This window comes from Nicotiana tabacum, chromosome 9, assembly GCF_000715075.1.
Source record: "Nicotiana tabacum cultivar K326 chromosome 9, ASM71507v2, whole genome shotgun sequence".
Taxonomy (NCBI): domain Eukaryota; kingdom Viridiplantae; phylum Streptophyta; class Magnoliopsida; order Solanales; family Solanaceae; genus Nicotiana; species Nicotiana tabacum.
Genome location: NC_134088.1, coordinates 66730311 through 66748528, shown reverse-complemented (window position 1 = coordinate 66748528; position 18218 = coordinate 66730311). Strand labels below are relative to the sequence as shown.

At 37.3% G+C, this 18218-nt stretch overlaps 1 protein-coding gene across 2 annotated transcripts; it reads left to right on the top strand.

Annotated features, from left to right (window-relative positions):
* The first annotated feature begins 9142 nt into the window (after positions 1–9142).
* On the top strand, positions 9143–17122 carry LOC107820888 (protein NARROW LEAF 1). 2 transcript variants are annotated; one of them, XM_016647242.2, is made up of 6 exons: positions 9143–9404; positions 10373–10865; positions 11153–11296; positions 12120–12360; positions 14528–15028; positions 16433–17122. In XM_016647242.2, the coding sequence occupies exons 2-6, from the start codon at positions 10377–10379 to the stop codon at positions 16858–16860; spliced, it is 1803 nt and encodes a 600-aa protein (XP_016502728.1). In that variant the 5' UTR covers positions 9143–9404; positions 10373–10376; the 3' UTR covers positions 16861–17122. The 2 variants fall into 2 exon arrangements, with proteins under 2 accessions (XP_016502728.1, XP_016502729.1); XM_016647243.2 differs by having other exon boundaries at positions 9219–9404; positions 10370–10865.
* Positions 17123–18218: the final 1096 nt, after the last annotated feature.

Sequence of the window (18218 nt, the reverse complement as noted above, 5' to 3'; positions counted from 1 at the left end):
GCTCACCAAGTCAGCTGAATAGAGTGCACCGCTATCACAGATCATTGCCGCCTACTGTGGAACCACCTGCATCCATTAAAGATGTAACGCCCCGGTAAAAAGGATGTTAGTACTCTCGATAATACTATTATGTAAAGCTAAAAGTCCTCTTTCAAAATAGAATGGCCATATAAGAAAAGGAAGACCATAGAAACAACAAGTCACAATCAACTATATCCAAATGCCCAATTGAAATATAACAATTTTCAAAATATGAAAAAAATATATATTTTTGGTTGGGAGATCATTAGCACCGATATACCACCGTCTTTGTTAGCACGGAGTCTGATCACACCCGATCGGCTAGGCCATCTCCCCACGAACAATGTGGTTTGACATGTGATGCGAAAGAAAGTTGTTACCAATAGTAGTACCACCATGTGCATAACATGGTGTCCGATCTCCACCCGATCAGCTAAGCCACCTTCCCACATATGCTGTGTGGGTTGACTTTTCTAATTCACAGTTATTACCAGTTTTATCCCAATTAAGGGGAATAATTACAATTTTACCAATATTTTAATTTTATCCCAAATAAGGGGAATAATCATAATTCACCCCTACACCGGCACGTGTAGTTTCAGGTGTGGGCTTTATGACCCACCCTTCCTTGGTTTTGCTAATGATACTCCCAAAAATATTTTTATTATTTGATTTGCACACAAAGGTAAGATAAATATAACTGTACTCACCTCAACCTCTTTCGCGTTGTATAAATTCTCATTAATATTTCCAGTCACTCATAATAATAATATTTTCTTGGCTCATTTGGCCACTCACAAGATTCTTTATTCCTGGCACGGTGGACGTATTTCATGTTTCACACTTTCACCTCTTTTATTTTCAAGGACCACCATCAAATATCAACATACAGAATATTTCAGAAATCATATACTTCAAATCCATTTGTAATGGAAACTTTAAACACAAAGGTTTCTTCCCAAAGAATGGGGCATACCAACCAGCAATAGAAACACACATCAAAATCATAAACAATCAATACACCATTTATTCTTGTAATACTCTTCCCTAGAAATGACAATGTACAATTTCAACACCTGAGTATGTAAGAACTCGAATCACACTGGATATATTTATAAAGCAAAGCATTTGTTAAAGCAGTCACTTATGGGCATGAATTGAGTACAAAAACTTTTAGGCAATTCTATTTTCAAAATTATTTTTGAACAATTAAGTCGAGTCTCATTTCATATTCTTTATCACATCCTTTCATTTCATTTGCACTACTATCCATAATCATAACTTAAATTCTTGGCACGTTGGCCACACTCTATATCCCCCAATTCACTTATTTCATTTTCAAGCATCTTTATAGATTATCAACAATAAGACATTTTCAATCAAGACTTTAGGTACACATATAAGCAATTTAGAGCCTTAAACATATCGAGTTTTCCCTACACAATTTGGTATACTAGTTTTTATTTGAAATACGATTCAAAGCCATACCATTTTAATACGCAACCCATACTTTGAACTCACGAGAGCATTATGGAATTCATTCTAAGAGAGAAAGTTTAGCTAACATACCTCAATTGGGCTTCCTTAAACTCTAAAATATTCCGGAATTCTTAGCAACTTCAATCTATTTTAGAAATCTAATAAGTTGAAACAAAATTAGGAAGATGATCATGGTTCTAGCTCATTTGAGCATTTTATCAAACACTAGGTGTGCATTAAGGTTTCAAGGTCCTTTTATGGAGGATTCCATCATCCCACAACCCATTCTTTACCATTTTTAGCTCACAATATTCCTACACCCTTTTGATAACACATGCATGTAAAATAAACAACTCTCATACCTAAAAATTATCTTGTAAATTATCCATTATCAGTAAATTTCGAAATTAGGGGTTAAGGTGTAGAATCTTACCTTTAGGATGAAGACCTCGTGAGTTTTCCTTGTTAATCTTCAAAGATTTGAGAAAGAATTAAAGGACAATTTGTTGAAGATCACTCTCCTACTCTAGGGCACTCTCCCACTCTCAAAATATCAAGTTTTAGCTCAAAAATGGTCCATTGCATCTATTTAATCGAAGTAGGGTCGGGTTATAAAAATTCAAAAATGAAGCTCCGGAACAGGATTTGCGATCGCATATGCGATCACAGAATTGATATGCGGTCCGCATATCGTCCGCACAATTGGTGCCCAAAACTGGGGGTCGCCTGCTTGGGTCTGCGGTGGTTAGGCGGCCCGTAGACCTGTTCTGCGGTCGCATAATGCACCGCAGATCTTTCTCCAAGCTGCCCCGCATCTGCTTCGCTCTGCGGCCATTATGCAGTCTGTAGAGTGATTCTGTGACCGCATAGTGGGCCACAGAAATGCCCTCTTTTGCCGAAAATTTTTCTTTACTCCCCAGTACATTGTTCAACCCAAAAGGTCCGAGTTTCTACAATCCCCAAACACGTAAGCCTACTTCGGCACCACGAAACCTTAAATTTCTTTACGAAATTCTATGGGGCCTTACATATGGCTTATACCTCTAGGAAACTTAAGAATCATGAAAAGAACTATCCACCACATGACTTAGAGCTTGCAGCGGTGGTCTTTGCGTTGAAGATTTGGCGTCATTATTTGTATGGGGTCCATGTGTACATATTCACGGACCATAAAAGCCTTCAATATATTTTCAAACAGAAGGAATTGAATCTGAGGCATAGAAGATGGCATGAGTTACTCAAGGATTACGGCATCGATATCCTATATCATCCCGGGAAGGCTAATGTTGTGGCGGATGCTCTTAGTTGAAAATCTATGGGTAGTTTGTCTCACTTGGAGGTATATCAAAGGCCGTTGGCCAAGGAGATTCATCAGTTGGATAGTTTGGGAGTTCGTCTTGCGGACTCTAGTGAAGGAGGGGTGATTGTACAAGATAAGGCTGAATCATCGCTTGTGGTGGAAGTCAAGGAGAAACAATACAACGATCTATTGTTGGTACAATTGAAGGAGGGGATTCATAAACATAAAACCATGGCCTTTTCTCTTGGCATGGATGATGGTACACTAAGGTACCAAGGGTGATTATGTGTTCCAAATGTGGATGGTCTCCGAAAAAGAATCATGACCGAGGCTCACACGTCTAGATATTTCGTGCACCCGGGCTCTACAAAGATGTATCATGATCTTAGGGATGTCTACTGGTAGAATGGTATGAAGAGGAATGTAGAAGACTTTGTGGCAAGATGTCCAAATTGTTAGCAAGTGAAGGCCGAGCACCAAAAGCCCAGTGGGTTGGCACAGAACATAGAAATTTCAATGTGGAAGTGGGAGATAATCAATATGGACTTTGTAGTGGGACTACCTCGCACGCCTCACAAGTTTGACTCGATTTTGGTAATTGTGGACCGACTCACGGAATCAGCACACTTCTTACTTATTAAGGCTACCGACACAACAGAACAATATGCTCAATTGTATATCAAGGAAATCATCAGGTTACATGGCACTCTAGTTTCTATTATCTCAGATCGGGGGGCACAGTTCACGGCTAATTTTTGGAAGAAATTTAAGCAAGATTTGGGTACTCAAGTGAATCTTAGTACAACCATTCACCCGCAGACTGACGGGCAGGCAGAGTAGACTATTCAGACGCTTGGGGATATGTTGCGCGCTTGTGTTCTTGACTTCAAAGGTAGCTGGGATGATCATTTGCCGCTTATAGAGTTTGCCTACAACAACAGTTATCATGCTAGCATTCAGATGGCACCGTTCGAGACTTTATATGGTAGGAGTTGTGGATATCTCATTGGGTGGTTTGAGATTGGGAAAGCGGAGTTGATAGGGGCCAGACCTCGTGCATCAGGCTATAGAGAAGGTTAAGATTATTACAGAACGGTTGAGAACTGCCCAGAGTTGTTAGAAGTCCTATTCGGATATACGTCGTAGGGATTTGGATTTCAAAGAAGATGATTGGGCATTCTTGAAGGTTTCCCCTGTGAAGGGTATAATACGGTTTGTTAAGAAAGGAAAATTAAGTCCGAGGTATGTCAGACCATACAGAATCATTCAGAGGATTGGCCAGGTGGCTTACAGGCTAGAACTACCTCCAGAGATGTCTTTAGTGCACCCGGTGTTTTATGTATCCATGTTGAAGAAGGTGGTTGAATATCTGTTGCTTATTGTTCCGATTGAGACTATTGAGGTTAATAAAGAATTAACTTATGAAGAAATTCCAGTTTCCATTCTTGATAGGCAAGTTCATAAGTTGAGGAACAAAGAGAATGCCTCCGTGAAAGTACTATGGCGGAACCAGTAGGTTGAAGAGGCCACCTGGGAGGCCGAGGAAGAAATGAGGAAGAAATACCTTCATTTGTTTGAATAGTCATGTATTTATAAAGTTGTGTTCAATGAACGTGTTAAGAGTTTACCTTCTATGAATTATGTATTATTTGTACAGTTGATGTTAAGGGTGTTCCCTTTTTATGATATACTGCTCGTGAGGCACTGTTGCCGTTATTTTTATGTCATGTTACGTCATTGGTTCATGTACATGTTGTTAGGATTGGTTTATGGGATTCTCTGACAGGTGGATAGGTCCAGTTACAAGGGAAACTCTGGCGAAAAGTTTGGAAATTTGGGGAGTTAGTCAAAAGTTGGAACTGTTGGTGTGTTATAGCAGCTGAGTACATTGGTTTCTAATGGCAGATTTTGGCCCTCATTCGAGGACGAATGATCTTAAGTGGGAGAGGATGTAAGGCCCCATAAAATTTTACCTAAAACCTGGGGTTTCGTGGTGCCGAAGTAGACTTATGCGTTGATGATTGTAGAGATACTTCGCAGTGAGCTTGCGAGCCGCGGTTTGGACTTTTTGGGTTGAACAGTGCTTTGGAGAGTTGAAGAATATTTTTGGAAGTGCAGGGTGTTTTTGCGGCCCATTATGCGGTTGCGGAACTGGTCTGTGGACCGCAGATCTGCCGCAGAACGAGGCAGAAATCTGGGCAAATGTTTGGGCCATTATGCGGTCTATTATGCGACTGCATAATCATTTCGCGGGCTGCAGAACACATCGCAGACTCAACACACAAAAAAATTTGGAGGGCAATTCTGCGGCGCATTATGCGACTGCAGAATAGGTCTGCGGACCACAGACCGGTCGCAGAGTGAGGCAGGGGTGCCCAATTCCGGAGGGCCATTTTGCGGACCGCAGAAGCGTTATGCGGTCGTATATGCGGCCGAAGATCTGCATCGGGGCTTCATCTTTTCTAATTTTTTAACCCGACCCCATCCTTATAAAACATCCTTAGGGATCATTTTAGAAGGTTAAAACATATATTTCTAGAGAGAGGGAGTGCCATAGAGTGAGAAGGGAAGTTCCTAAGCTCATCCCTCATTAGTTCTTGCCCAAAGTTGAAGAATTTACAAGAAGAATTCACTAGGTCTTCATCCTAGAGGTAAGGTTCTACTCCATATCCCTCCTTTTTCGTGATTTTAATTGAAAATAGGTAATGAGCCAAACAATTCTTGGGTGTGGGAGTTGTTTATTTTACATGTATGTATCATCAAGGGTAATGGGAAGATTGTTGAGCTCTTTTGCGTAAACTTTGGGTAGTGGAGTGAATGAATCCACCATAAGATGACCTTGAAACCTTAATGCTCACCTAGTGTTTGATAAAATGCTCAAGTGAGCCGGAACTATGAACTCCTTCCTAATTTGTATTCAATTTTGTATATCTCTAAATAGATCAAAGTGGCTAAGATTTTCGGAACATAGTAGTAATTTAAAAAGCTCGAGGCAAGGTATGTTGGCTAAATTTCTCTCTTAGAATTGAATTACCACGATGTTCTTGTAAGTCCCGAGTTGTCCATTATGAATTGACTTTTATGAATACGTTTGGTGTCGGAGGATGTATATATATGAATATGTTCAAAATATGTTCCGGAATATTCTTATCATATTGTGTTATTCTTCGGGAGCGTGTTTGAAGTATGAATATGTAGTAAAATGTTGTGACTTTAAGTCAAGCCCAAATGAAAGTGATCACACCAAATTGTGTAAGAAATCGCATGTGCCTAAGACCCTAAATTGCTCAAATGTGTGCTTAAAATCTTGAATAGAAATGTTGTTGTTGATAATCCGTGTAAATATTTGAAAGTGGAATAGTGAGCATGAATTATGAAGTATGGCCAACGTGCCAAGAATGATATTGTGTTATGGCCAATGGTGCCAATAAAATGAATGATATGTAAAAGAATATGAATTGAGTGGTAAATCATTTTAATAATAAATACCTTGGGAATATCGTTTATCCATCGAGGAAGGGTAGGTCGGAACAACCTAACTCCGAAACTACACGTGCTGGTATATGAGTGATTGAGGGGTAAATCCCCGTGTTAATGTGATGAGACTGTTTCCCCTTTATATGGGATGAGATTGATGTGTTGAGATATTTCTCCTTAAATGGTATGAGATTATTGCTAGTGAGATGTGATGTGATGTCGACCCATACGGCATTGTGGTGAGACGGCTTAGCCGATCGGGCTGAGATCGAACGCCATGTCACACACATAGTGGTATTGTGTGTGTATGTCTCGGGGTGAGACGGCTTAGCCGGTCGGGCTGAGATCGAACTCCGTGCTAAACCACAGTGGTGTATCGGTGCTAAAGATCTCCCAACTTAAATTACTGAAACTTACTTGAAATTTACCCTTCCCTTAACTTGACACCTTGTTACTGTTTTAGTCTCTTGTTGATTTCATGTTTTATTCTCCGTTTACTGTTGCTCGTTCTATTGAGAGGGTGTTTAGTTTTACATATAAGTACTATTCCATATGTACTAACGTCCCTTTTGCCGGGAGGCGCTGCATCTTTAATGGATGCAGATGGTTCCATAGCAGGTGGTATTGATCAGTGATAGTAGCACACCCTCTCCTCAGCTGACTTGGTGAGCCCCACTTCATTTCGGGGTCCTGTATCTCTTATTCCATGTATATAGTATTTTGAGGTATAGCCGTGGCCTTATGTTGCTGGCACTATCATTGTACTCGTTTGTTCCTGTTAGAGGCGTCGTAAACATAGTGTGGTTTGTATCTATTTTTGGGAAGGTTAAACTAAAAATGTTGTAATCGTATCATCTGTTCCACTCTAACTATAATTGTACAATGTATTGTTATGGAGACTTGTTAATGACGTAACTAATGGGAATGAACTGGTGTTATTCACATGACCTCTTACTGTCTAATTAATGAAATGTATTCTTATCTTTATTCATGGGTGAGTTGGGTAGAAGGTATTGTAAAGGCTTGCTTGATCGGGGTATCTCGGTTGAGCACCGGTCGCGCTCCCCGAGGTCGGGGCGTGTGACAGATGAGATTATCAAAATTAAACACTTCTTAAAAATAGAAAGATAACATTTTTTTTAAACAATCTAATACTTCCTAAAAATAATAATAATACTCTCTCCGGTCCACTTTAATTGATTTTTTGGTTGTTTTCATATATATTAAGAAATTTATCTTTTAGCATTAATTAATAATGAAATTAATCATATTAACCTTAATTTTTTGATTGGAAATACAACAAATACTCCTAGGCTCTTTACTCCAAGGGCAACTTTGGAAAAAAGAAGTTAATCCCTTCTTTATATCTGAAAAAATTAAATATTGTGGACTACCAAAAAAAAAAAGTCAAAAAATTAATTAAAGTGGAACGAAGGAAGTATATATGTATGTATATTATTTTTAAACAAACTACAAAGAAGAAAAGATATATAAGTTGAAACGAAAGGAATAATACACTATTTCATCTCATCTATGGTATGATGGTGTCCCAAAAAGAATTAAGGAAATCTTATGGGAATGTACCAAAAAAAGATACTACTATTTACCAACAACTAGTTATTTTAGTCATGCTACCAACAGTAGCCTAAAAAATTTACCAATGATATACAACATTAAAAAAATATAAGCAAAAAAAGTTTTTTTCAATAGGTATTATTGCGATTCGTTGAAAACACATAGATGAGGCAATATACAAAATTTGACGAAGTCTGAAGGTGAGTTAGACTAGTTTGGAGTCAAAATTCATTACCAATGATAAACAATATTAAAAAATTAGGCAAAGTATTTTTTTTCAATGGGTATGGTTGGAATTCATTGAAAACATATAGACGAGGAAATATACAAAATTTGAGCAAGATTGGAGGTGATTTGGTATCGAAATTCGTAGTTAAAATCGAGTTTAAAAAATTCTTTTACGATACATGTATCACGCATGTATCTCACACAGAGGTATACATGAATATACATGTGATACACATATGATATATATGTGATAGACAAATGATACATAGTGTGATACACATATGATCTTCTTCCATATTCATTTTGTGCACTTCGAATTTGGGTCAAGCTTCAATTCAAACTACCTAAAATCTCCACCCAATCGTCCCAAAATTGAGATTCACACTCCTTAAAATGTACCCAATCTATTTCAACAACATCCACTTGAAATAAATCCCAATTTCGAAAATCACAAAATTTTGAATTCAAGCTTAAGCAAGCTTCAATAGTTATCCGTGGCATTTTCAGTTTAATCTTTCGACCTAGTTTAATATCAAATATTAATTTCTAAATTGAATTAAGGTGCTCGATTCTTTGAATTTCAACTTAAATGAATTAGAATATTTCAATATTGTTGAAGTCTCAAAAAGTTTGAACTATCTTTGTATTTTAGCAAGATAGATGTGTTACAAAATGATATTTGAGCTATTTTTTATTGAAATTGTTTATAGATTCGAAAGATTGAGTAGTTTTTACAAAAATAATTAAATAAAAAGCAAAAAAAGTGGTTTTTTTGTTATCTATATTGTGGTGATTGATGCCCGAAAAACTTATTAGAAAAAAAAGAAGAAAGGGTATTATCACTTCTAATCCGTGTCAGAAATTATTTATATTCAGTAGCCGATAAAGTTGTATAAAATTTATATAATTTTTATATATAACATACAGAATTTATATATATACAAAAAATATACATTTTTTAATTATTATTTTGAGAATGGCTATCCAGTATCATTTTCCAGTCTTGAATTTCAAATTGGGCCCATAAAAGTGTACCAAAAGGCGATCCGACCAAATTATTTAGTGGCCCGCATATGATCCACACTTCTCTGCCCCACCCCCCCCCCCCCTTTTTTTTTTTTTCTTCCACTTCTCCAATGTTGGCGATGGACAACATAGTCGCTCACTTCGATACTGTCGTGAAGAGTAAAATTGCTTCACTTAAACACAATTTAATAGTCTTAACACTGGGGTCTCTCATGGCGTAGCGTGACTTTGACTATGTTTGCAGCTTTTTCTCTTCCTTTCCCAATTTCATTTCTAGTTTAGCAGCTGCCTATGTGAGGTAAAAAATAGCTCATCTTTTTTCTCTTTCTAAGAATCCATCACTGCTGCGATTGATCTTCTTTCTTTTATTTTTTCTTTTTTCTTGCACAGCTATCTTCACATACCCATGTTTTTTTTTCCAGGACCCTACTTCTTCTTTTGTTTTTGTTTGTTTTTTCTCAATTTGTACCGTGCATAATCTTTATTAACAACTCTTTGCTAGTGCCAGAACCTCTTTCTTTTTTTGGGGTAAAAGTAAAACATGGTTGTTGGAGGCATAGATTCATATAACGTACTCCTACTAGTTTGTGATTGAGGTATAGTTTGTTGATTGAGGTATAGGGAATTTATTAACTGAATCTCTCAGACTAATAACTTAGTTGAGAGAAATGATGTTAAGAAGGCAAATTTGTTGTAAACTGGGAGCACTTGGTTTGTGGCGAACTAATAAAAATAATAACAATAGATCTTGTCTTATTTATTTGGCGCCATAACATATCGCCATACCTTAATAGCCATCGAGTTGTTGACCATTCACTTATCGTGACTCGCATTGAACTAGAATAATAACTTTACTCACGCAGCAGTTCTAGTTTTTTAATCATGTAGAGATTTTTTTTGTCCACTTTGCTATGTTTACATGGTTCGTTTTACTGATGTTAAAGCATCATGTTGAGTAGATAATGTGCTTCTTGAGTGTCTGAACTTTCACTTTTATGTTCGCGCTAACTGGATATTGCTATGTCTTTGCAATGTCACCGTAAGAGGCTTCAATTAGAGAAAAAATGAAAGTCCTGTTTAATTGTTGTATTGGCTGTTCTGTTGCTCTGAGCAGTGTGTTTGTTTATCAGTTTTGACAAAAATTACATAAAGTTATCAAAGCATACCACTATTATACCTAATTCTCTTGAAACTCAAGAATTGAGGGTGTATTTTTGTTTTTCTTCCTGCTGAACTTGGAATAACAAGTTTGTCAACTTTTAGCAGAAAGATGGATCGAGCAAGGTTGAATAAAAGAACCCGTTGCTCAGGTTCAACACCGTCAGAGGAGTCAGCTTTAGACCTTGAAAAATACTGTTACAGTTATTCTAATCTTCCTTCACTAAGTCCACCAACACTTCAACCTTATGCATCTGCTGGACAACACTCTGAGAGCAATGCTGCATACTTCTCCTGGCCTAGTCGACTGAATGATGCTGCTGAAGAGAGAGCAAACTATTTCGCGAATCTTCAGAAAGGGGTTCTGCCAGAAACTCTTGGCCGATTGCCTGAGGGGCAGCGAGCAACAACATTGCTTGATCTCATGACTATAAGGGCATCTCATAGCAAACTCTTGCGTTGCTACAGTCTCGGTACAGCAATTGGTTTTCGTATTCGACGTGGTGTTTTGACTGATATACCAGCGATACTAGTGTTTGTGTCCCGGAAAGTTCACAAACAATGGCTTAGTCCAATTCAGTGTCTACCTACTGCTTTGGAGGTGATCAAAAGAATGACTAATTATCTTTTATCCTATTTCTGCCACTCCTGCCAAAGATTTTCCTGAATTAGGACAAAGAAAGCTAATGAAATTAACTTCATTGATTGTGTTTATATTTTTCTACAGTATACCTCCCCCACCCCTCTCCAAACAGGGATTGTTCAATAAAATGTTTGAACTCAACCTATCGTTAGAACCCAAAGAATCAACACTTGCCAAAATATGTTAATTCTTGCATCCTTTATTCCTTATTTTGACGTATGCTTAAATATGTAACTCATCGTCAGGGTCCTGGAGGGGTGTGGTGTGAAGTAGATGTGGTCGAGTTCTCCTATTTTGGTGCACCAGAGCCGACACCGAAGGAACAATTGTATACTGAGATAGTAGATGACCTGCGGGGTAGCGACCCGTGTATTGGCTCAGGATCTCAGGTAGTTTGATGTTTATCATAACTTTATACTCTGAGGATGCTGCGATTGAGGCTTGATCAGTGCACATGATAGTTAAAGTTTAAGCAAATACCGCATATTGGGAAAATAATAGTATTGCTATTCTCTTTTCAGTAATGGTATTGCTATTTTGTTGAGTCCTGCTAGTTGATCAATTTGCGCATCTTGCATAGAACAGTTATTGGGGTGTGGCAGACCATTGGAGTAATCTATTTCTTTGCTTCTGAGCACATTTTGCGTTTTCCTGAAGAGCTTGTCGTTCAGTGTTGAACTAGGTTAACTCTTGCCACACTTTTCTGAAACTGTGCAGTAAGGGCAACTTATGTCAGCCATATATTCCTAAGAAGGTATTGAATATTTTTGAAGCCACACCTTTAATTTTACAACTAAAAACTTAAAAAAAGGGGAAAAGTGTGGAAAATAGGAAGATGATTTCCTGGAATGTTTCTAAGAGTCCATACTCTTATATGTGTACAAAGACAGTTGTAGATACCTTTCTCCATTGCCAGATGAGACTTACATCCCTTCTCAGTAAATGATTCGTCATCAAATCAGTTGAGCTTTGGAATCTCCAGGCATTTTAAATTGCATCCTAGCAATGTTAATGCATTAAAAAGTCTGCAGGAAACAGTTTTATTTGTCAATAAATCAGGCATCTTTCAGATCTCCAGACATTATGAACTGCATCCTAGGAAAATAAAGGCATTAAAGAGTCTGCAGAAGAAATCAGTTGTAAACTATTTTTCTCCTTGTCACACGGATCGTACATGTTAATTTCTTAGCACATTTTATTGGAAACATTCAGGTAGCAAGCCAAGAGACATATGGAACCTTGGGTGCTATTGTGAGGAGCCTATCAGGCAATCGACAAGTTGGTTTCTTGACAAATCGGCATGTTGCTGTTGACTTAGATTACCCAAATCAGAAAATGTTCCATCCTTTACCTCCAACACTTGGACCTGGGGTATATCTTGGTTCAGTCGAGAGAGCTACATCCTTTATCAGAGACGACCTTTGGTATGGCATATTTGCTGGTATAAATCCAGGTAAAATGTTCTTTTCACCTTCTTTTCTGGTTTGCTGTTGGAAGAACGTTCTGATGCTACAAAATTGTTACTGAAATTTGCTAAATCTATACTTGATTATGATGCCTCACTTATGATTTGATAAGTGCATCTTTTCATACTACACCTTTCTCCATTATCAATTATGTGTTGTATGAAAATGAAATGCAGTCTAATGATAAAAAAAACACGAGGTTGTCTTGTTAACTTCTTAAAATGTACAAGTATGTAAGAGTTTCAGTTCTTGTCGTAATTTCTATTAAATCAATTTTGAATATTAGTTCTTGGCTTTGATAAAAATAAGGGAGGTTAGATTTGGAGGGTATGCGGAGAGGTAGAGGTAGACCAAAGAGGTATTGGGGGAGGTGATTAGGCAGGACATGGAATAGCTTCAACATACCGAGGACATGACCCTTGATAGGAGGGCGTGGAGGTCGAGGAGGGTAAAAGGATAGTAGGCAGTGGAGCGTATTTCTTTCCCATACCAGTAGTATTAATATTGCTTTTGTATTGTCTTATGCTTAGTTTTCTTTTACTACCTGGCGTTTCTGTTTCTCATTCCTTTTCCTATTCTTGGTTCTTTCGCTTTGGTTGATCTATTATCGTCTTGTTGTTTACTGCTTGCTGCTATTCCTATTGCTTCTTTTTTATCTTTCCTTGAGCCAAGGGTTTATTGGAAACAACTTCTCTATCCTCACAAGGTAGGGGTAAGGTCTGCGAACATTCTACTCTCCCCATACCACACTTGTGGGATTACACTAGGTTTGTTGTTATTGTTGCTTTGACAAAAAATGGAATCTTAAGATTCCAAAAGCCACTTTTGGTATTGTAGAAACCTAATCATATAACATTGTTTCCTTATTTTGGGTTAATTAAATAGACCTCCCTTCAAATTTAATTGAAATGTGAAAGATATCCCTCCTACATTTGCAAATGGTAGGGACTCCCTTGTTAGAAATGAAACGGAATGTTTCTCAAAATACTTTGCTTCTCTTGAACTTTTTTTTGGATCAAGTAAATTGTAATTTAGTGATATAGCAACTCTTGAACCTTCTCTTTCGTGACTTCTCTCCTCATGGACATTTTCATTCTTTCTCACCATTTTTGCTATCTTTTGTTCTTAAAAAAAAAAGATTTACCAATGCTTTCCTTTAACTTCCTTCTTTGTCATAATTACTACAGCCATTTTCATTGTTATCTTTTCTATTTATTCTCTTCTAATTGACACCTCTCCTTTCCTTTCTCTCCCCAATTTCTGTCTTATCGTGTTTTCTCATTTTTGCACTGTCTGGCCACTACTTATACCACCATTGTTGAGTCCTTTACCCATTAAATGCAATACAAGTGAAGTGATGCCTGGCCTGTTGTATTCAAAATTTGAGCAAAGTTAATATCGTACTCTATACTATGCAAGTTGAGCAAAGTTAATATCGTACTCTATACTATGCAAGTTGTTAGCGTCTGAGAGGTTGATGAGGTTTGAATTGTCTATAACTTGTTGGCGACCTTCTAATATGCATTTAGGAACATTGGCTGATGTCTATCTTTTAGCGACATTTGAACTAGTTACCTTGAGTGAGACTGCTGATACTGTGCTAGTTAAATAAGGTGCAGTATCTGTTGAATGATGATTCTATAGTGTAGACCATAACTTCTTCATTTGGGTTTATAACAAGAGCAGATCCTTAGGTATGAGTGAGTGTATGGTTGATAAGATTTTAGGCTGTAACCTGAAACAGTAGCTTAAGCACCTTTTCGTCGGGCATTTTGTTTAATATTATCACCAGAACAAAAACTTAACTGCCTCAACCAGTGTGTTTTTTTCATTTTTGTATTGACAAAAGTGTGTTGGACAATGTCTCTTTGTTCCATGAGATTATATTGCTATCCTGCCTCTCACGGCATATCATGGGTTAGATCTCTTTTGCTTTAGTAGAACTATCTGCAAATGCAATCCATGCTAGAAGATGCTGTCAACCAGAAATCTGCATTCTTGTTTCTTTCGATGTTGTTAGATAGATGAAAAGTTGTTCTTTGCTCACTTCCCTATACCTGCTCAGAAGGTTCTTAATTTGTTAGAATTTTCTTTCTCTTGTGGCATTATTATGATTATTATCGGTTCTAAATGTGGAATTGATTACTCGTGCAGAGACGTTTGTTAGGGCAGATGGTGCATTCATCCCGTTCACAGATGATTTTGATATGACCTCTGTGACTACTTCTGTAAAGGGCATAGGGGAAATTGGAGATGTCAAACTTATAGATTTGCAATCTCCAATTAGTAGCCTCATTGGGAAGCAGGTGATGAAAGTCGGAAGAAGCTCTGGATTGACTACAGGAACTGTCTTGGCATATGCCCTTGAATACAATGATGAGAAAGGGATTTGCTTCTTGACAGATTTTCTTGTTGTTGGAGAAAACCAGCAGACATTTGACCTTGAAGGAGACAGTGGAAGTTTAATCATTTTAAAGGGTGAGAATGGGGAGAAACCCCGACCAATTGGTATTATTTGGGGTGGAACTGCAAATAGGGGCCGGCTTAAACTAAAAGTGGGTCAATCTCCGGAGAATTGGACTAGTGGAGTTGACCTTGGGCGCCTGCTCAATTTCCTTGAACTTGATATCATCACAAAAGATGAAGCTCTAAGAGGTTTGTGGTCTTTAGCACTTGATTCTGCGGATAAAGCAGCTTGATTCTCTCTTTTTTAGCTACATGCATATAAAACAAGTCTCGAATGTGTCCCCCACATGCATATAAAACAAGTCTAGAATGTGTCCCCCACTCCCCAAATATATTATTGTGCATTCCAATATGTTTATCAGGCTTAGTGCTTACTATTACTGTTGTGATGTTGAGAGTAATAAACCCCAAGTTTTTTCAAAGGGACGGATGTAGAAGGAAAAACATGTGTGTTTTAGAGTGGAAGAGGAACTAATAAGCTCAATGGATGTCTAGATCTTTGAGGGACAGAGGGGAGGTGTTAGATCAAACACTACTAATTTGGACTATTGTTTTTTTTTTTTTAATGGTAAAGAACAATACTAATTGGACTATTAGAAGCTATTTGGCTGATTATCTAACAATACTAATTGGACTATTAGAAGCTCTTTGGCTGATTATCTTTCTCAAAGTGGATATTTTTCGTTGGTTGACATCAAGTAAGGTTAATTAGCCATCTCTTTTAGATTTAGTAGTCCTTAGGTTGACATTTGTTGAAGAATGGTGAACACAAGACGGAATTCCAAGAAGAGATGCAAAATTGCAGGCTGGAATTAGTTAATAAGTATTCCAGTGGTAGCACATGGGTTCATTATGCTCAGGTATCCGGTAGGTCCTTTTTGCTTCAGAAGACACCAGCGGACTTATTTGTCTATTTTGAAATGTCATGCTCGGTGTCCTTTATTGACTGTCTTTTGGGTAAAGACAGTATTCCTTCCTTGATTTGTACAATGTGTGAAGGATAAAGCAAGTGTATTCATCCCGTCTACTAATTGTTAGTATTTGTACCCCATGATGGAATAGGACTAAACTGACTCCCATTCTTTACCCGATCCACTGAGATAAATTGATGTCTCTTCAAGGTGATGTAGTCTGCATTGCTTTAATCCGTCATATCTGTAAGATTTTCCCTGATCAACTTACCATTTCATTAAAGTCCCTTTTTTGGGATTAAATCTTGAATTCTTTTAGGGGTCGTTTGGTATGAGGTATAAGAAGGTATAGTGCTGGTATAAAAATTTAATACCACCTTAATACTTTGTTTGGTTAGCAAACTTGGTATAAGTTATCCCAGGATTAAAATTAGTACCGGGATAACTTATACCTTGTAGAGTGTGGGGTAATTAGTGCCGGGATAACTTATACCTTCTTCTTAGAAATTATGCAATTGTCATTTTTAATACAACATACCAAACAGTGGATAAAAAACAATACCAGGATAACTAATCCCAGCATAATTAATTCTAGTATAATTTATCCCGGCATAAGCCGTATTCAAACCAAACGACCCCTTAGAGTATGCTTTAACCTTGTCTATATCTATCACTGGTGTAGTTGCAGTACAAGAACAGATAGCTGCCTCTGCCACAGTAGTTGGCTCTACAGCTGGGGATTCTTCGCCTCCAGATATAATGCTTCCAAAGGACAAAATAGAGCCTCTTGGGCTTCATATTCAACAAATTCCCTTGGAAGATGGTGTTGGCGGCCCTGATATAAACTCTTCGCCTGTGGAAGCTGCATTTAACTTGGAAGAAGGTGGGGTCAACTTTGGTGCAAGTGTTGAACATCAATTCATTCCAAGCTTCAATGGACAACCCCCGGCTAATCAAGATGATCAACGTGACACGTCAGCATATGAGAATCTCTCAGCTTTGAGGAAAGGCTCTGATGAAGAAGACATTAGCTTTTCCTTGCAGTTGGGTGGTCATGAATCCAAGAGAAGACGTTCAGAACCTTCACCAAGTGCAGATGAACCAGAATGATTTTCTCTTTATCTGCTAGTACCATTTTCTTTGAGGTCATCCAGGGAAAGGTAAAAGGAGATGATGCATTTGGTGTTTGGTTCCTAAAACAAGAAAAATGTCAAAATTGCTTTTGGAGGTGCTGAATTTTCGTCATGTGGCCATTGATGCAACTTGTGTACGAGGAGTTTTGTATTTTAACATGTCAGTAATGGAAAATCCAATTGTAAAATACATGTAAGTTAATACCGGCTGCTTTCTTGAGCTATTCCGATTCATGGAACTCCATGCATCCGTCTGTGCGGTCCCAAAATCATCTGATTTAAGTAAGCTGGATAGGCAGGCCCCCGAGGATGAGCGATGAACATCAACATTAAAAACTAGCCTTTGATGTATCTTTATGTTGGATATCCCCTAAGAAACCAAGTATTGAAAAGAGAAGGGAAAAAGAAAAACAGAATGAGAGCATAAAAAATAAAGTAGACTATTGGATATTGAGGGCTATAACTCAAAGTGAAATTTTTTTATTTGGCTATCATCACAGACAACAACAATGACACAATAAAATTTCACAAAGTGTACACAGACCTTACCCCTATCCCGATGGGGTAAACAAGAAAAAGAAATAAAGTGCATAACGTAATAGCTTAAGTTTTGAGCATTGACAGTATTAAAAATATTTACTCTTTCTGATCAATTTAAACGATAATTATAGTTCATTCTATTAAGTAGGAGTAGCACTTATTGGTGAATATCTAAAATAAATTGTAAATAACATAATATAATATGTCGAATTACACTAAAAGAAAACCGGTGCATGAATTCTTCTGTGTTCATGCAGTTTCATAGAACATTGTAAAAGAAATTCATTATGTTGTCGATGTATATAGCTTAATTCCTACATAAAAAGGATAAAATTAAAATTGAAGAGTGAAGCAAATATAATAATTAATGAGGGAAGAAAATTATCATAATGTATAAATTTATTGGTATAAAATAACCTCAATCGATTAACAAAAAAATATGCTATAACACTTTTTTTGTACTAATTATTTATATAAATTATGTGGTATATAATAATAATAAGATTGTAAAATAAATTTAGGGCCTTCAAATTTTGGCGGCCTAAGGCAACAGCCTCACTGTCCAAAGCCGTCCCCGCGCGTGAATGGACAATATTGTTGTCAAATGGATGGATAATGGATTGGCTATATTTGGGTAGGTTAAAGCGGGTAAAAAGAGATAAAATTATGGTTATAATCAACCGATTCAACTCAAAATCATTTTTCTTTTTGATTGTTTGTTCTTTTATGATTTATTTAATTACAATTCAAACTAATAAAATCTTTTTTCTTTTGCTTATCATGATTATATCAAAC